The 20021-nt window shown below is 33.8% G+C and overlaps 4 protein-coding genes and 1 non-coding gene across 5 annotated transcripts; 2 read left to right on the forward strand and 3 right to left on the reverse strand.

Moving 5' to 3' along the window:
- The first annotated feature begins 3308 nt into the window (after positions 1 to 3308).
- On the forward strand, positions 3309 to 3380 carry Trnap-agg. The gene has a single exon. It is a non-coding gene; the product is annotated as a tRNA-Pro (tRNA).
- Positions 3381 to 4040: 660 nt separating this feature from the next.
- On the reverse strand, positions 4041 to 8092 carry LOC113505686. Its single transcript, XM_026888486.1, has 2 exons — positions 8012 to 8092; positions 4041 to 5665 (listed from the first exon to the last, which is right to left on the reverse strand). The coding sequence occupies exon 2, from the start codon at positions 5628 to 5630 to the stop codon at positions 4746 to 4748; it is 885 nt and encodes a 294-aa protein (XP_026744287.1). The 5' UTR covers positions 5631 to 5665; positions 8012 to 8092; the 3' UTR covers positions 4041 to 4745.
- A 900-nt stretch (positions 8093 to 8992) lies between these two features.
- Positions 8993 to 15123, forward strand: LOC113505665. Its single transcript, XM_026888467.1, has 2 exons — positions 8993 to 9187; positions 14055 to 15123. The coding sequence occupies exon 2, from the start codon at positions 14064 to 14066 to the stop codon at positions 15048 to 15050; it is 987 nt and encodes a 328-aa protein (XP_026744268.1). The 5' UTR covers positions 8993 to 9187; positions 14055 to 14063; the 3' UTR covers positions 15051 to 15123.
- Positions 10381 to 12174, reverse strand: LOC113505666. Its single transcript, XM_026888468.1, has 2 exons — positions 12049 to 12174; positions 10381 to 11239 (listed from the first exon to the last, which is right to left on the reverse strand). The coding sequence occupies exon 2, from the start codon at positions 11231 to 11233 to the stop codon at positions 10406 to 10408; it is 828 nt and encodes a 275-aa protein (XP_026744269.1). The 5' UTR covers positions 11234 to 11239; positions 12049 to 12174; the 3' UTR covers positions 10381 to 10405.
- A 515-nt stretch (positions 15124 to 15638) lies between the features above and the next one.
- Positions 15639 to 18373, reverse strand: LOC113505653. Its single transcript, XM_026888456.1, has 2 exons — positions 18296 to 18373; positions 15639 to 16902 (listed from the first exon to the last, which is right to left on the reverse strand). The coding sequence occupies exon 2, from the start codon at positions 16892 to 16894 to the stop codon at positions 15899 to 15901; it is 996 nt and encodes a 331-aa protein (XP_026744257.1). The 5' UTR covers positions 16895 to 16902; positions 18296 to 18373; the 3' UTR covers positions 15639 to 15898.
- Between the last annotated feature and the right edge of the window lie 1648 nt (positions 18374 to 20021).

Below are 20021 nucleotides of genomic sequence, written 5' to 3' on the forward strand. Positions count from 1 at the left end.
TTAACTTCAATCCAGATTAGTAATATAGTTGAGAGTCGAACCCGATACCTTGTGCCACCTAACTGCCATACATACTGTTATTAACCTAGAAAGTTAAAAAAGGGAAGTCCTCTGTTTGTCTTCATTTTCCCACGTCTTTTTTGTTTGTTTGTCGTTTCGGTTGGATTTTTGTAACTCAATTTTGAGACACTTTCCGTTAAGCAAACAGGCCGAAATTTTCAGGGTAGCTTTAAAACCGATGACAATGCAATTTACAACTATAAAAACGGCTGAAAATTTTAATATTTAAAAAAGTGTGTTTTTAGATTTTTTTATTCTATTAATTTACTTGTTATAATACAGTGTGATGGGTCCAATGGCTATAAACCCTAATACCTCAACAAATCGTGTTCCCAGCACAATTTTAACTACACTTTGGTTTCTTTGTCTTTTAAAAGTGAAATTAAACTCTCATGGGTTAAAAACTAGATTGTGATCGACGTAAAGCTATTGTTTTTATTATATTAGGCTGTGTTCATCTGAAGACGCCATAGGTCGCCTACTACGTAACTATTTATTGATATAAAATTATGTAATTTCAGCGTCTCGGCCGTGGGAGGCCTAGGAAGCGGTGGCGAGACGATCTTAAGGCTTACCGCATGGGCTGGTTCCATGTGGCCCAGAATAGAGAATCGTGGAAGGATTTGGGGGAGGCCTTTTCCCAGCAGTGGGACATAGTAGGCTAGATAAAAAAAAAACACATTTTATAAAATAAGGCACTAAGCGCACTCTATAACTGCTACAATAAACTACTTGGTTAAAATTTATAAGCTTAACCGCTGCATCATTTAATAATGAATCATTCTCACGATAGTTACTATCAAAGTTAATAAGCTTTTGGTTAAAATCTAGATAATTGTATTGTGTGTGTATACTTAGGGCACCTCTGCGGTCACCAATAGACTTTGCGTTGCTAACTCAACACTCATTTTTTTATCGCATTTCATTATGTTTCAGACATGGTAAAAAACAACAAATTAAAGATTAATATCGACACTGTCGGGCAAGCATTTTTTTTGAAGACTGTAAACGTTTTAGTTCTATAATTGTTAATTGTTTTTATAAAGATTTAGTCAAGTGTAATTTATCTGGATTTTCCGTCTAGTTTAAGGACTTAGGACTTTTTTTCACAGGAAACTTGGTTATCTAAAACTAAACCGTGATTCAGCTTAAATTTTTATAGTCGATATTTTGACGTTGAGTACAACACCACGCTGTAGGCGACCTATGACGTTTCAAACTTTATAAGGTCTTTCATAAGTGAGGATAGATCACAGCCTTATCAGTCAAGTGTGAGTCGCACCGTGTGAATTAATTAAAAAACCGAGTTCGTGAGTTCAGTATTTAATTATTTTTAGTTTTGTTTTGATATTTAACTAAGATTATGTTTTTGTGTATATCATGTTATTTTGTATCACGCGATGTTTCTCATGGTGAATATCAGTTTATCTTACAAGCCTTGTCTCGATAGCTCAAATGTTAACTCGATCCCAGTCAAGCTGGAGGATTGAGGCTGAGGTTTTGCACAGTTCGAGCAAAAGCGAGGGATGAAGCCAGAAGGTAGTTAAATAAGTAATAATAAATTAGATGATTGGCATTTCGTTTGAATTTTTTTGGGCATGCGTTCCCAGAGAGTAAAACGAATGCTGAATCTGTGGTCTGTCCGTGACCGTACCGTGTACGTACCTCATAAACCAACCTTACAGCTAGGGTATTTAAATATTCACAGATGATGTACTCTATTGCGGCTACAACAACAAATAATAAGGATTAGAAGTTTAGCAACCTTTACTACATATTATTTAAAGTACAGTCATAATTTGATCAGTGAACATATTGATGCGCAAAATTTGTTCCTGTTAAGTCTAAACTAAATTATTGCTAATCCAATACGCAATTGAACATTTTTGTATAAATTTTCGAAACATTTCCTTTAACATTTGAATCTTATTGTTATTATTTCTATTGGGTAAAAAGTATTTGTAATCTGTAAATATCAGGCGTAACCTTTACTTTATAACTTTGCGTGTTTTTAAGTTATTAAAACAGTAAATTCCGTTGAAGGATAACATCTTTTACTTCGCTAAGGATTTGTAATTATTTTATTGCGACTGAAGTTTGCAAAACCATTTTTTGTTTCTTGTTTTATGAAGAACTAGCTGTTGCCCGAGACTTCGTCCCCGTGGGTAGAAGATATAAGTTACGATTTATACCTGCCCTGTTTTTTTCACATTTTCCTTTGTACCTTCGCTCCTATTAGTCGCAGCGTGATGATTTATAGCCTAAAGCCTTCCTCGATTAATGGTCTATTCAACACAAAAATAATTTTTCAATTTGGACCAGTAGTTCCTGAGATTAGCGCGTTCAAACAAACAAACAAATTCTTCAGCTTTATATATTAGTATAGATTGAAGGAAAGACACAGGGTCCCTAATTTGTTTTATTAGATGCCTATATTAAAATATTCTGAAAGTAAGCCAGTTATATTCAAAATTAAAATGTTAAATAACTTTATAAGATAACTGATGTACCTACCTTATAACTTGGTCACATCAAAACATTGTTATAAATTATCTTAACAGTAGAGTTTACAGATAAATCAATTCTCTCACACGTTGCGCACCCTATTTATCAGTGAGAGTCCTACTAAAATCGATCCGGCACTTGCGGTGATTTCCTTGTAAACAACAAAAAGACCTTTGGTTAATCTTATAAGTACACATTCGTTCTCAGTAATGATTTATGAGATGAACTAGTTTAATATTAACTAGTTGTATTATCTTGTACGATAGCAATTTATTTTATTAGATAATCAATGTTATTAAAGTTATATAAAGTAGATATTGATAACGTATTATTTTTCCTATCAGTTAATCTATGGAGTCAACACCGCCTATCGAATATTTATGAAGATTTGTCTATTTACAGATGAAAACTTATTAATTACATATTTAATAATATATTGTTTTGAATAGTTTTTTCGGGTTTTTGGTTGAAAGCGGTACAATATTAATTTTTAATTCCCCGCTCGCGCTCTTTCCGCCTATCAGTATGATCGTCTATCTGTTACAAAGTTTCCATCTCATGAACTGTGATAGACTTTTTATTGATGTATTTGTGTTGAAACAAATTCATTTTACGGCTAAAGACGAAACCATAAATTAGACAAATTGTTCCGTCATTTTAAATAGCAATATAAAGTTCAATGATCTTTATGTAGATTTGTATTTTATTAGAATTAGAATAGTGATTTCGTCTTCTCTCTCACCGGCTCGTTGGTCTAGGGGTATGATTTTCGCTTAGGGTGCGAGAGGTCCCGGGTTCAAATCCCGGACGAGCCCAAATCTTTTTATAATAGTTTTCTTTGAAATTTTTTCGTTAACATTTTAACATTTTTAGTATCGCAATTGAATTATTGGAATAATTATTTAAAAGACCTTAGAGCAATCAGCATTCAGTAGTGTTAATAAAGGTCATTCAATTAAAGGGACACGTTTTTAATTGGTAATAACAGTCATTCTGCATTCATTTGTAATATATTCTACCTTTTTCTTTTAATATTTTTTTTATATTTTGTAATATTTGTATTAAATCAATTCATTGTGAAACATAAAAAATCTGTGCTACTTCCGCCTGTTACACATTTAAAGTATTCAACAAAGCCGAACACACAGCGCCATCTCTTTTTACCGATGAGCAACTTATCCAGATTAGTTCTTGACATACTCGATAGATGTCGCTACCTAAAACCCACAGAGGTTTTGTGATACTCAGTTATTTATTGATAGATTCCTCACTTTGTTAAAATACATTTACCTATTTTCGTATAGAATACGTAGGCTTTAATAGAATAATGGATTCTAAGGGGGCCTTATCAGTAATATTTTTTACTTTTGGTTAATCTCAGGATTGCCTTTGACTTGGTATATAGCAATGTGTAGCAGATTTTCACATTTGTTTTATTTGTAAGAAAAACGCATCGAATTTAAATAAAAAAGATTTATTAATTTACAGGAATAAGTGAAATTAAAATAAAATCACATTTCAAGTAAAGAAATTAACGTTTTTACATTACAAGATATTTTTTTCATTTTTGCTTTTTAATTCAAGGTTTTTGTAGAAAACAATAAAAAATGGTCTAACAAGCCAAATGTATAAAAGTATGAGACAAAAACCTTATATCTAAAGAGGATAAAAATTAAATAATAAAAACTTTATAGTCGGGTAAAATGCATGGTCTCTGATTGGTAACTACTATTGGCAGCGACGTCATCATTCAAAAAGTTTACAGAATTGTAATCCAGTTTTTATTTTGGTACTATAGTAAAAAACTTAGGTTTTAGACTTAATTTATTCTCTGCCAATATTTTTTGGTTTCAATCTCCAGCCAATATGCTAATAAATTAGTTTTTTGTAAACTGGACTTCTTTTTGCATTTCTTTTCTATTGTATTCTTAATAAATAAAAAAATATTATTACTTAATGACGCTTTAAGTTCCGAAACTAAAAGATCCAGTCTACTTTTTAAATCATGACGTTCTCGACGAACAAATTTAGTTGCTCAAACTCTAGGACGATATAAAAAATAACAAAAAAAAATCACTAACTAAAACAAAAAAAGGCCAATTTTGAATAAAAATGACATCTCTCCAATTTAACAAACTATCTTCGAGCAACTAAAAATGTCTGATAATAAAAACAAACTACTAAATGCTTGACATGAAATAGTCGTCAGCAGGGCAAGGATCGTTTGTATCAATAGGTTTGTATCTATAAATCTTTCCTTTAGTACCAATAATAATGTTATTCTTCTGGTCAAACGCCAACCCTGTGATTTTGAAACCTAACTGCCCAATTTTCACCGGCAAGATACTCTTTGTGAACAATCTGAACAACGACCCCTTCACTGCTACGATCGCCTCATCGTTATTATTCAACTGCAAAATATATTTGAGTTCCCTTGTGAATCCTTTATATTGAATCGGTTCATACAAGTCCACAGAAAAGAAGTACAATCTTCCATCGATATACTCGTAAAATGCGTTGCCTTTACTGTCCAGAATGAAGCTGTAAGCTTTCGGGATTTTCTCATATCTTTTGACAGCAGCTGAACCGTTCATAAATCTAAATATCTCGTGATTCGATCCTGTGGCTATGTACATCTGATTGTCTACTTTATCAATGAAAATACTTCTTACATCATCGTCTCCTATGGGACGTTCAGCTGTTATTTCTGTTCTGGAATAATCGTAGGTAACGAGTCCTTGGTTGGTGCCTATGTAGATCATGTTGTTAGCCGTATCTATGGCAACGCATTGTCCAATGAGCTCATCAGATACTGGCAGCTCTTTGATACCTAGAGACCCATGCTTCAACAAGTGTATGCCTTTAGTGTAATTTCGTTTATGGAGAATGAAGAATATGTGGTCGGTTCTGGGGTCTATGACCATGCCCGTAGGATAGCCATCGATGGTAGCTATGAGCTGGCGCTTGTAGAAATCGTTGCCTATTTTAATCCTCTCACATTTTTCCGCGTTGTGACCATGAAACAGTATGGCGAAGATCGGTAGGATTTTTGTGAGGCTCCTCATTGTAAGCTTAGGATCATGACAAACGTTTGTGGTATCTGTGGACAAGAGAAAAAAATATTTTAAAACCGAAATTCATCATCTGTAACAATGGAAACTGCAGCTGGGACAGAGAACGGGCCTCAGTAATTATGATTTTTATACCGTGGTAATAGCGTACAGCTTTTAGGTAGGTAAGGAGTCTGAAAAATGCCTTCTGTCATCTGTAAAACGATTTATGTCTACTCTAACTAGTCAGTTATTTTCTATATCTAGATTTATGTATTTTCAATGCTTGGATTAAAACTGATAGAGGTTGTAAATATTCAATTATTGCTGTTCTATTCAAAGCAATGACGGGGAAGAAAAGTAGATTATAACAACATACCGGTGCATTACATTTGTAGAATTATTTATAAACAGCGTAACGGAATGGTATGTCATATCATTAGCCATTAGAAACATCCCACAACAGTCATATTTTACAGAAATTTTATGAGGCTACAAACTGCCTACGAGGGTGTAATGATAAATTACATTTCTTCATTCGATTTTATTCTTTCTTTACTTGTTTATAGCGAGTTTCGTACTTTGTGTCTAGGCTTGGTTGACTTTGTAGATAAAAAACCATGTAGAAACAGTCGTAGAAAAAATGACCTGACTAAGTATATTTCATAGTTGAAAAGTCCTGTCGTTGAAACGAACAAAATATGTAACTATTACCAAGGATTTCTCATAAACATAACATCCTGTCCGCGAACCATACAAAGGTGAAACGTCTGTCAGAGAACGGTTGCAGTATCTCTTAAAATTACCTAATTTCTACTACGATATTTTACAATCTGCCAGGAATGCTGTTTACATCAAGGGCACTTAAGCTTATCAATTCAAATTAAATTACAATTATTTATTTTTGGCTCTAGCAACCAATATATCGTAAAAAATCTTCAAAAAAAGTGGACAAACAACAATATTAAGAATGTATTTAAACATTTTTAAAATTTGATAAGCCTGATTTTAATCACCTTGCGTTGCCGTCTTTCCTTATAACTTTATGATTCACACATCAAACATGAATTCCCAGTTTGCTATTGAACTGTAGGTTATCATTTAGTGCTTGTTCTGACTTATCAGTAATGTTTATCAAGGGTAACGCACAGCTAGGTCTATATTTAGGCTCCAATCATGAATCCAATCCAAACTTCTTTGATACATCTAGGTTTTAATTTTTGTGTCTCGCTTGCACTAGAGGAAATTCTTGCAAATGTTTACACTCCTTCTTTTTTACAAAATAATAAAGAATCTGCTTGAGCATCGATCAACACGCTAGCTCGCAGCGGGCTGGCTTTTAGAGCCAGCAGAGCCCAGCTTTCCTCACGATGTTATCCTTCACCGTTTTTGTCAGTGATGTCGTAGACTTTTAAAAAAAAGTTCATACAAGTTTTAACTTTAACTTACAGCTTTCTTAAAAATAAAAAAAAACTGGACTTCTCGATATAAAGGTACCACCTTGAACGAGTTAAATAAAATGACACGCCCGCGTTCAAGTATAAACCAGTTGTCATATTGTCTAAATTAGACTTTTAAGCATCACTTTTCGTTCTTTATCCTGATTTAGCTTGTTATCTTCTACATTTGCGACTGCTTTTCCTAGCTAGTTCTCCATAGTTTGTTCAGCGATTATTTTAAGTCTATTTCTGTACATTACTCTTAAATTGATTACATCTTCTGTCAATCTGATTATTTTAGTATTACATGTAATAAACATATCTTATATCTTCAGATATATTTTTTTAATCGAAGCTGTTTTTTTCACTGTCAATTCTTTATTATTTGGTAGATATCACTTCGTAGCGTAATTTAATTCAAACTTGTTCAATTCACTTGATACACCATTAATACGTATTACTGTCTTATATTTTTAGATTTCATTACATGACAAGAACTCATTTCATTAACACTTTTTCAATACACGAAATTTTGATCCTGATACACCATCAGTAAGAACATTAAGTACTTGCAAGCCAAGCTAATCTTTTCATTTGCCGTTTTCCACCTTCTTGCATTCGTTTAGAATCATATATTAAGTCTTCTTTCAAGTCACATTAAATTAAAACTTAAATCAGCCATCACTTATTGTCTATTGAACAACTTCTTTAAAAATAAATTTATCATTCGCTGAGCCAAGCACGATACATTTTCAATTTAGAACAACACTAAATATTTCCAAAACCAAAATTGGATTAGTGACACCATTCACAAATCAAATCCGAGCAATTTTATCGTCAACGTTTGTTAATTCTTCTGACCGAATAGAAAAGGAATCAAATTTATGAATGGGAATTACACAGGCAAATCCGCAGGTCACAACTAGATTCTAATATAATAAAAATGATCATAATTACCTGTCCGTCTGTTTCCCTTGATTGTTATGAAATGTCGGTACAACGGCCGACTCACAACTCTTTATAAAACATCTGCCATTGTATCATCGTCGCTCGCATGCTTGTAAATATAATCCATGTTGATATTATGTTATGTTGGTATAGGATGTTGGATTTGTGGCATAGATGATTGTCTAGCTGGGATCTAGGATCTATAATCATCACTGTCGTTTAAACGTTAAGTATCTTAAAAGCTATGAACTATCTCGAGTCCATCAAATGTAGGTAGTTGGTTACCTTCTTTGTGAAGTCTAACACATTAGATTCCAGCATATGCTAAGGCCATCGATTTTATAAGGTTCCATACTCCAAGTTTAATGGTAAAAGAACGAGCTTCTATGGTAAAAGAACTAGTGTTGTATATCTTATAAGGTACTTACGCAAGTTTTACTAGGTTGGTGCGTTGTCATTCAAGATCATTTCGGCATCACTTTGGGTTAGTACTAGACGACTTTAGCAAGATGATAAAGTTAAATACTGAGAGACAAATAAATTTGGAGAAAGCACATATAATTATTTTCCTTTTCTTCTGTCAAATATACTCTACCTAGGCTAGCATTCTATAATTGTCACCTTATTTCATCTATACTCTATACTAATATATAAAGCTGAAGAGTTTGTTTGTTTGTTTGAATGCGCTAATCTCAGGAACTACTGGTCCAAATTGATAAATTCTTTTTGTGTTGAATAGACCATTAATCGAGGAAGGCTTTAGGCTATAAACCATCACGCTGCGACTAAAAGAAGCGAAGATACAATGGAAATTGTGAAAAAACAGGGCAGGTATAAATCATAGCTTACATCTTCTACCCACGGGGACGAAGTCGCGGGCAACAGCTAGTAATTAATGTATCTTCATTAAGTCACCATACACCGTATAAAATATTCTGGTAACTTGACAAGATATGTAAAATTTGACCGATAAAAACTCAGAGTAGATATCCAAAGAGAATAAAACCACGCTGTATAAAAGAATAAAAACAGTTGTCTAATAGTGATGTAATTGATGTTATCATTGCCTGGGATCTCATCATTGATTGAGAAAAATAAACTAATACTCAGTTAGAATAATAGCATTATACTTGGGCCCTTTGAAGGTGGAAGTCTTGTGATTTTAGGAAAACCTGTTGATACAAGGTATGTGTTTTCTATATTGTGTTTGTTAGAATAAGGAAAAACTGGCGGAATTAACAATTTATGAACTAACAGTTTATTAGTCATACACAGCTGAGCTAAGTCCTACCTACCTCAATTCTAATCATCGTTCTCACCCCTTCGCTTTTTCTTATCAAGTCAAGTAATCTCTGAATGATGCGCACTTGCAATTTTATGCATATTTGTGTACCTAACATTATATCTTATCTTAATTCTAGACACATCAGAAACATCTCTATCATTGTTAAAGTTGATGGAATGGCTTCATTAATTTCAAGTTCTAATATTTCGAATTCAGATTATCTAAGATTTCTAATGATTCACAGTGATACCTTTTGACAGCTATCATACGATTCAAATCTTGGACTTCAGAGGCTTGAACCACCTAAACCCTGGTGTTCAATCCCATTTAGTAAATTGTTAAACTCATGTTATCTTTATTATATACTCCTTTGTTTTTCCCATTCTTTGTCGGCGTGTTATTGCTATTGTTGCTATATGCCATATCACCTACATTATTCGGTACCTTTTGCTTGCGACGATCCAGGTACAGCTAATGGCGCATCATTTTTGGGAGTTCTAGATAGTCCTTTTTAAAATTGATCAAGATTGGTTTAGCTGTGAAAGAAAGATAATTGTTTTTACAATAGGGTTTTGAAACTATAGTCAAATAAATACTGTAGAGACATAGGCATATTAGCATCACTCCATAGCCTAAATATTTAATTCATAGCTCCCTTTGTTAGGTCTAATGTTTTAAATAACGCTAATCTAACACCATACAATAGAAGTCAATTATTATAGATTATAAACAATATGAAACATTCAGACTTCGTTTGAAAACAGACGGACACTGTTATGTTTATCACTGGATAGTTAATGAGTAGCTATTCATTCGAATCATCGTATAAGATTTAATTATTCGTTAAAAGTTGAATTATAAACTTTATGATCATTAACATTAAGAACATTATTCATTATATCTAAAACTTTATCTTTCTTGCTAAGGAAAATTAAAAAAGTAACTTGTTTCGTTCCGAGTCATGGTTAGAAAGGTTTTCCAAATTTTCAAATAAGAATCTTTCTCTAAATTCCAAATTAATTGCGGAACTCCGAGAATCCAAATAATATCTCTATATCGAGTAAACAAATAGGGGTAAAACCAAAACAAGAGAAACCAACCACAAACATTTATTAAAATTACGCACAATCACTTGAGCTGTATTTATAAATAATACCGTTCGTTGCCACAAAGAAATCATCTTCATCAAACGAAATACCGGAAGGCACGTAATCTAGGTCCATAACCTTAATTGGGATCACATTATCTGGTCTCAACAAGTACAGTCCATCATTCGAAGCCAAAACGACCCTATTATAGAAATCAATAGTCACCGCTCTAGCAGAATTCTTCTGAATCCCAACAAATTCGATCGGCTCTTGAAAACCTTTCAACATAACTTTAACGTATTTGGAATCGCATTCGTAATATACATTGTCCTTATCATCCACAGCTAGTATGAAGGCACAGGGTACATTTTCCACTTTCCTTTTCTCATTTCTCTTAACATCGATTATGTAGACTTCATTTTCTGGAAATAGAACTGCATACAGTTCATCTTTGTGATGTGGCTTGAAAAGCTGTACTATGTCCTCGTCTTTGAGACTAATGAACTGAGCTTTATCACTGGCATTTAAATAATGAAGTCCATCATCAGTAGCTATGTAAACTCTTTGGTTTTTTACATCTACGGCTGCAGCCTGACCATTCACGTTATCAATTTTAATCGGCATATTTTCTCTTAAAATATACTGTTCCATTTTAGTTTGAACATTGTCGTTTTGTAGACTTTCTAGATCGATTAATGTGAAGTGAAGGTCTTTGTTGATTGGGTTGAATTCTAGGTTCGTTGGCAGACCCTTGATCGTGAGGATAGCTGATCTTTCGTAGGCTGTTCCATCGAAGACGTATGAACAGTTCTCCGAGTAGACTGATCCTAACAGCATTAGGATGAGTAGGGGCAGCATTGTGATCTGAAAATGAAATGTTATTTTGTTAAAAGATTTTGAAATTATCATGTTTATTCGGATTTGTAAGGCTCTGCTGTCTGTCCGTTTGTAAGTCACCAGGCTGTTTCTCATGATAGTTAGGCAAAATTTTATAATAAAAATAAACATCGAGGTTAAGCGACGTTTGTTACGGTCAGAGGTTCGGTGGTGGTTGACTGATCTGTTAATCTAATAAACTTTATCGTTTTGGTGCAAAACTCTCAGTGTTGTAAATCCCACAGTAGTTTTGTATTCCTAATTAAAACTGGTTGTCAGGATTGGAGAATTATAACTAGTTGTAGAGTATTTCATTTGTTTTTGTCTGGTATATTGTAACGAGTCTATTGTTTGAATAATATACACAAATAAAAGTTGTTTTGTCAAGATATGAAAAAGGCTGCTATTTCGAGATGACCTATGAGATAAAGCTATTATCTTTTGAAAAATATAAAGCCGTAATATATTTTGTTGATGTTCGTTAAAACATAGTTTATTAATATTTTAATATTTATAAAATAAAACGAATGTTTATACAGGATATAAATTAACTCACACATATTAAGAAATAAAATATAACAAAACTCAAATTAAAAACACCGAAAAACAAAATTGTTCAATTAATTTTGTAAAAACAAAATTCATATTTATTTAAAGAATTTTTATTTATTCGATTTATTTTAAAATTGTTTTTAATAATTTTAACTTTTATTGTTCTACACTTTGATCTCAGTCAAAATGGCGAGACACGATTTTTTGTTGTTCTATTGTGCTCGTTAATTCACATTGTCACTTACCTATTTATTTATAACGTCACAACTGTTCTCTCGCAAACACAATCAGTTACTGGCCGTTGTATAACAACAAATATATGACAATGTGTTTATCTATTCACAGAGTATACTTGGGGTTGAATGCACTTGTATCAAAATGGGTCAGTAAAGAAATAATATTTGTTTAAAAATTAAAATGAATTTAGAGGTTTGGATGAACAGAAAGAATGAATGGAACAGAAAGGATCGAGGAAGAATAGCTTTTTCACAAAAAAAATACATAACCCTTAGACTAATTATCTTTGTCACTACTTTGCTCGTCAAAATGACACATGAACTTTAAACCATTAAAATTTACACATGAACTTATAATGTAACCAACGTTTCCGCATTTGGCCATAAGTTTTCGGAGTCGAACCCGTACCACATAGGGAAATTGCTGTCCTGTACTTTGAATTGTCACTGTGCTAATGTATTTTTATAATGTAAGACTAACAAAATAAACAAATTACCGTAAAATTATCCTGCTATGCTTCACTAAAAAAACAAAAATTCCAAATTCAAAATCACAACAAAAATCTGTCACTTTATTAATTGTAACACAACTCAAAAACAATTTTGAGCAAAAAAATGAAAATGAAATTTGTTTTAACTTTTTTTGTTTTGTTTTATTTTCTTATTTGTTTATGTGTTTGTGTTTTATTTGTGAATGTAGATTAGTTTTGTGTTAACTGCTATATATGTACGTCGGAAGGAAGTCAGAATGTTCGTTTCCATTGCTTAAAAAGTTAACAAGCGGTTCGCATTGTACAGTATGTGTTTTTTATGTAACCCGACAATTGATGTTGAGTGTTAATTGCTTCATTGATTGATTGACAGCTTAAACGGTTTAATTGATTTGGTTGGATGTTTTTTTTTGCTTTCAGTACCTATCCGATGTAATTTCTTTGCTAAAAAATTCTGAATAAACGGCGGTTTTCAGACTTACAATTGTTGTTAAATAGTTGTTGTGGAAGACTGCTTATTTCTGTTTTATATTCGGAGTATGAATAGGCTAAACTGATTTTGATCAATTTTATTAGTAGATTGCTGCTTAAATAAGGAATATCTTAAAAATAGTTTTGTGTCACACAATTACTCAACGACTGTAGAATATCATTATGATATAGAGCAAAACCAGTGATTTCGAATTAATATAAATAATATTTTACAGACGAAAATAATTTTATCGTCCCAAATCCTAGCAACTTTATATCAATAACTAAACATCACACAAATGTCTCCACTCTCATTTCAAATAGTCAAAAAACTCTGACGCGCTCATACAATGTGTACGCGCACGATTTTCTTCCACGGTCCGTCGACCAATCGCGTGCGTCCGTTGTATAACCGGCCTCATGCAAGGTGAATACGTAACAAGTGGCATTGTCGGCCACAGAATACCAGAAGCCTGGACTATGTGAGGTATGGCTGGTAAATAGGCCAAGATAACCGAAATTTGGAAATGGTTATACGATAAATATGAGTTTTAGGTCTTGTAGGTAATGTAATCATAAGAAATAGAGTTTGGTAACCAAAGGGTTAAAAATGAAAGCTATTATTTTATATTACGAAGGCTCTGTTGTCTGTCCCTCCGTCTGTCATCAAGCTGTATCTCCTGAACAAATTCCTTAAGAAGATATAATATACATCTTTCCTAAATCTTATCAAAAACCCAATCTTTATAATAGATATATAACACCGCTTGTAAGCTTTTAGTGCAAACAATACACTTATTATAATAAATACCATCTTCTTTGTGCGAGACTAAACCTAACCAATTATGACAGTAATTAATACCTATTCACAGAGTATACTTGGAGAAAGCTTAATGACTTCATCCCATGTCGAGGGCACGGCGTTGGGAAATGCAGGAATTATAAATCAACGAGCCCCTTATACTACTTAAGCCAGAGTCACTGAATCGCATGCACTGCGCCAAACAGGCAATTAATTAATACCAACCTGATGTTATTTAAATTTTGTTTCAGAATCCAAAGATGTGGTCAAGAGTCATCACAGCATTCTTCATCGCCACCTGCACTCACACCCAATTCCTAAGAGAAGCACGGAGTAAGAAGAATGCCACGATGTTCAGAGACGAGCAAATCATCTTCTCTTCTGCTTTCAACATCACCAAGCTGCTGGTCCCAGCTGACGGCCAGAAGTACCTCCAAGCAGAGTCTTCTGACATTCCATCCATCTTCTTCACCGTTGCTGACCCTAAATCAGAAGGCGGCAGCTGTATTTATGTTCTAGAAGGATTCGCAGCTTATGAAATCTTAGAAGGAGGAAGGGACTCAACAGCAGACTACAGTTTCGACAAATCAATATACTTCGGTGCGAGGGACGGACTCTACAAGTACCATCCTGACAGTCTATCAGCTAAGAAATTCGGGCCTTTCAGAGATGATATCATACAACTACAAAAAGCAAATGGTAGTGATGTAATCTATATACTAAATGCTGAACACAAACTGTATAAAGTTGAAAAGAATGGGACGGTTAAAACGAGACTGCAAAACGTTGGGTGTGCTCTAGAATTTGTTCTTGATACTTCGAATAACATATACTACGTATCTTGTGGAGACCGAATGCCTCATATAGTTAAATCTAACGGGAATGTACTTAGCTTAACAGCGAGTGTCATAGAAGATTTCCGTGATATAAAACTGCTACGACCAGCATTCATAATGGAGAATTGTATACCGTTTTTTGGAGATGGGATTTTGTATATTTTGTACTCAAATGGGACATATGAAAAAAAAGACTTGATAATCAAGGAAAGACCAACAGCGTATAGTGTAGATGCTGCCTTATATCTAGTAGCTGCTTTAAATGGGAAGATATATGAATTCAATGTTATGGAAGTACTTATAAGGTCTATGTTTGGAGTAGCTACGGAATGGCCGAAGGACGTCACGAAAATTATTATGTCCATCATTGAGACTGCGAAGGATAATATATTTGGTTTTACCAAAGATTGATTATTTGTCATCCATATTGGACTCGTAGTTAATTGTAATAAAAATGTAATACTCAATCAACGAAGTGTTTTTTGTGAAATAATATGAATGCATAATAAACAGTATTATTTTTTGAAAATTAATGTAGTTAATTTCAATCAATCAATTTAGTCTATCGAGGTCCACTGTTGAACATAGGAATCCCCAAGTTGCGCAACAAGCCTTCCGCATTCAATCTGAGGTACCTTAATTTATTTTAATTGTATTTTTTAACATGACTCCTGCATTGCATTCTATTAAATTAAATCCTTGTGTCGTGGGGATTTCAAAGATTTCCGAATCACATACACAAGGACGCCAGACTCAATCACAGATCACTCAAATGGTTCTACGCGGGGATCAAACTACGTTTGTTCGGCGTGATACGCCACTAATGCGTTTGCCTATGCCACTCATCATAACTTATCACTTTTTCGTAATCCTAAAACCAGACAGGTTAAGCAACTTCATGTAATAATATTATTAACGAATAACGTTTTAAAATATGCTTTGATCATTTCATTGAATTCGGAAGTAAAGTTGACGTAAGGAATCGAACAAAAACTTATGCAAGGTATGAAGGATGCATACAAAAAGTTTATCAATTTAATTTAACAAATCATTTAATTTAATATTGGTACAGTTTTAATTCACAATGTTTGCATGTTTCTTATGATGATACATCAAAAATGTTATACAGTATCTTACGTTTTGTTGTCGCCAAGGGAATACATATTATCTTTAATTTTGTTTTCTGATTCATGTTTTATTTTTGGTTTATTAGTAGTAAAACTAAGTAGTTATAAGGTATTTCTGTCTTTGCAGTATGTCTACGCACGCAAATCGTTTCTAGATCGCGTAGCAATAGCCTGGATCTCATCGCTGTTCTTTGACAAAAACTGTTTTACTTCATTGACAGCTTCCGACATAACAATTTCAAGTATATTATATTCATAAATGTTTTTCTTGTAGGCAAGGTAATGGATTAGAGTGCCTTCAATAGCAGCAGCCGTTGGCTTAGCCTGAACAACGATATCGACCACTTCACTGGTGCCATTCGCGTAAACAGTGTACGTTTCGTCATTAGCAATTACAGGTACACCATTCTCAAATATAAAAGGAGGTTTAATAACACTTAAATAAGCTGGGTTTGACGGCAAACCTTCAACTTTCTTTACACCATCTGCAAGTAGAATGTAGACCTCATTGTTTGTTGTGGAATAAAACAGATTACTATCGAAATCTAAAACAATTTGTTTGGCATTAACAACCGAGTCAATTTTCTCTTTTTTCGTTCCTTCTTCAGTGACTTTGTATAGTACGCGGTCTTCAGTAAGCACGTATAAAGTATCGCTACCGTTTACTTTAGCAATACCGATGAGGCTGTCAGTCACAGTACCGTATTTCTCAGCTTTCTTAGTCGCGGCATTGTAGGAATATATTCCATCTTTAGCAGCAAAGTAAGCTGTTTTTGTATCATCGTTGGCAGCGGCTGCGTCTCTACCATGGTCCAACAATTTAGTTGCATTACCGTTTATTAAAACGTAGAGTCCTTGATCGATTCTTTCACCTTTATCATTTGTGTCTGCTTGAACGAAAAATACTGTTGTGTCCGAGCTCTCATCTTCTTCGTCATCCGAGTCTTCTCCAAAGTTAAGGGCGTTTAAAGGGAGTACTATACTGACGATGTCGTGATCACCTCTGTAGACGATCAGTGATTCTGGGTAGTAGTTGTTGTCAATCACAAGTCGGTCGTCGTTAGAGGTTGGAGCGGTAGACGCTAACCCCGCTAGGAGACATATCGTGAAGAATGTTGGAAGCTTCATGCTGGTTTCTGAAAAGACATAATTATTTATATTATTTTCGCTTTGTAGAAATTCGAGATATATTTTGTACAAAATTTTAGGCGTATCATGGTATTGTAAATCCAAAATTGGTTTAATTAAGACTGTGATATAATAGGTATAATGGAAATGTATGGTCATGTTTTGGAAACCGCTGCGTCTGGAAATTCCTTACGGAGAGTAAGACAATCTAAAATCAGTGGCAGCCAATGCTGACATTCTTGATAAAAATATTTTATAATTTTCAGGTGTTCTGACAGAAGGTGTTTTCGGTGAATTAAATTTTTAATTATGTTGAACTGATATGTGAAAGTTTTTGAATATGAAGTGTTTGAAAACTTTATTGAAACAGAAAAGGTGTATTTTAAGTCAAGTCATTTTTGTTAAGAATTATTTATTTTAAATAACGTGTCCTGCGTCATAAAGAAATCCTTTCACAAACATTCAAGTCACATGCACAAAGATACTCAGACTCAAGTCAGGCATTCATGGTTCTCTATGCGGGGATCGAACCTGTGATATCTCGCGTACTGTAGTACTGTGTGACCAGTACCACCCGATTATCCGTGAAGTTGTTTGTTATTGTTTTAATTCTCAGGAAATTCAAGAAATATAGCTATCAGTTGAAGTTAATAGATAAAAACAGTCTGAAGATTAATAGGTTATCGATATATACGTACAATAATTTACTTCTTGATGGAAACAAATCAACGTTTACGTTCCTTTTGATTCTGTACTAGTAAGTGGGTGATTCTTCGGAAAAAATTACACCTATTCAAAGTCGTCATTATCCTCACCAACTGGTTCACGTCACTGTGATGCTAAAATGTTTTAATTCTTACGTCATCTTTTAATAGCCGTAGTACTTTACAAGCTTAGGTAAAAATAATATTAAAACAAGCAATCTGCAGTATGAAAAGTGTGGTGAGGATAATGATGTTCTTAATTTGTGTTACTTTTTTCCGGAGAATCACCCAAGTGCTATGGTGTGTCTGATATTTAGTATTTCTAAAAATTTGAATTATATTGTTTTAGCAACTTTCGAAAAACCATAGGGGCGAAGTCAATGACATTAGTCTAGTATACGTAGGAGTATTTAATTAATAATTGTTGTTGTTCAAATGCTGAATCAATTTGGAGCATATTAAGCATACTAAAGAGAATTTATTATCGGGAATAGTACCCCATACATTAAGCAGTTTCACTATCTATACTTATTAAATTAAGATTCTTTTATTAATTTTAATGATTTTATGGATATGTTTACAAAAATAATTTTAAAAGAGCACAAAGTGTTAGTCTATATCTTCTACTCTTGATATAATTATATTTAAGTTAGAATCTTAAGTATCAAAAACTTGGTTAAAAGATACAAAGACATACCAATACGTGCTTCCCAAGTAAGTGTTCACATTTAACTAGTACAAATACTTGGAATAACAGATAAATAGCTGTTAGCTTTAATTAGCAGTTTATCAGTTAATTTGTTCTGTATTCACCAACCTCGTTTTGATAAACTTTTGAATCAATCTGTTTATATTTGGTTTGGTGTTTGTAGTAAAAGGAAAATGGCGTACTGAATTGAGTAAAACTATAGAATGACCTCTCTCTTCCACAACTGCAATGCTGCTGTTTCAAGCGACGGGCCCATCAATTGCCCCACCAGGTCAAACAAATCTTATGATTGCGCTTAGGGGAATTTTGACTGTTACTGTCTAGAACCCACCCAAGTTCCTTTCTTTGCTCTTTGTGCCTCAGGGTCACGGTTACCCTTCGAACAATCCCGCTGGGTTGAGCTTGCTAATATCTCTAATCTGTAATAACTAGACTCTGTTTTAGGATTTTTTTAAGATACGACACTAGGCTTAATACAACGATCAAATTCAGAGGTTTTATTGTAGATCACAAGTCGGAAAACTGTCCTTTTTCTCGGGGAACATGGGCCAGGCTAAGTAAAACCACCGGAGTGCTTCACCCTTTCCTTGCACCTAAGATCACGGGAACGGGAAACTACCTAAATCCAAGTCAGAGAAGTTTCTAGGTAGCTTCAATATGAATGAAGATCCTATTGTTTCGATAATTGAGAGGCACGCAGAAGCACCTCGGAAGTCCTTCTGCAACTTCGTGTAGAAGTAGAAGTAATATTTATATAGCAGGGACAGGCTTAAGGGGTATGAGCGTTCTAATGCCAAATCAACGGTCAGGTCGGCTTCCAGTCGGATCAATCTCAGCCAGCAGTCATCATCGGCCTAGCCTTTTCCCAACTATGTTGGGGTCGGCTTCCAGTCTAACCGGTTTCAGCTGAATACCAGTGTTTTACAAGGAGCGACTGCCTATCTGTCCTCCTCAACCCAGATACCTGGGCAACACGATACCCCTTGGTTAGACTGGTAATCTCAGCCACCAGTATTTTCGAAATTATGTTCTTATTAATAAGTCACACACACATATGATTTTGATATATTAAATTATGGACGAAGTGTGCGACTTAACGAAAAGAAGCATGAATTAACAGCTGTCAGTATTAAAAAAAAGATGCCTAGAACTTTGTCGACTATATTATTGTAGCAATCAATATCTAAGCTCTTTCATTTGTTCAAGGGTTAATATAGACTACTGGGGGAATATCACCAGATAGTGTAAGTGTGATAGCGCATTCATGGCATAGAGCGATTTCTCTTTTCCTCATTTGCAATAATATTAAATTTAGGTAATAAGCTCTCTGGACTAGTTAACAAAATTAAACTACTTTTCTTAATTATTGATATAGTTTATTGCACATCAGATATTTCCAAATTTTCCGGTTTTATTTCATCGTGTTTACCCTCGGAAACCGATGCGTTGTCTCCACTTGGCATTCTGACTATCCTAAATGGGAAAAGTTTGATGATAAATTCGCGTTTTTGACTTTATCAAAACATTATCTTATTTATAAAATTATCTTATGTAGCGTATGTTTCGGTTAGCAGATAATAACCACATTGACTTTTGTAAAAAACTAAAAATATTCCCTGAAGCAAAATTATCAGACTAGCAAAAGAAACAAACTGCTTTTGGGGTGGACTGGCAAATTTCTTGGGGTTTTGCACTTATTTGAATTAGGACATTA

Source organism: Trichoplusia ni, chromosome 26 (assembly GCF_003590095.1).
Source record: "Trichoplusia ni isolate ovarian cell line Hi5 chromosome 26, tn1, whole genome shotgun sequence".
NCBI lineage: Eukaryota > Metazoa > Arthropoda > Insecta > Lepidoptera > Noctuidae > Trichoplusia > Trichoplusia ni.

Coding starts and splice junctions, on each gene's coding strand:
- LOC113505686 (XM_026888486.1), bottom strand. CDS start 5,630: ATGAGGAGCCTCACAAAAATCCTACCGATCTTCGCCATACTGTTTCAT.
- LOC113505666 (XM_026888468.1), bottom strand. CDS start 11,233: ATGCTGCCCCTACTCATCCTAATGCTGTTAGGATCAGTCTACTCGGAG.
- LOC113505665 (XM_026888467.1), top strand. CDS start 14,064: ATGTGGTCAAGAGTCATCACAGCATTCTTCATCGCCACCTGCACTCAC.
- LOC113505653 (XM_026888456.1), bottom strand. CDS start 16,894: ATGAAGCTTCCAACATTCTTCACGATATGTCTCCTAGCGGGGTTAGCG.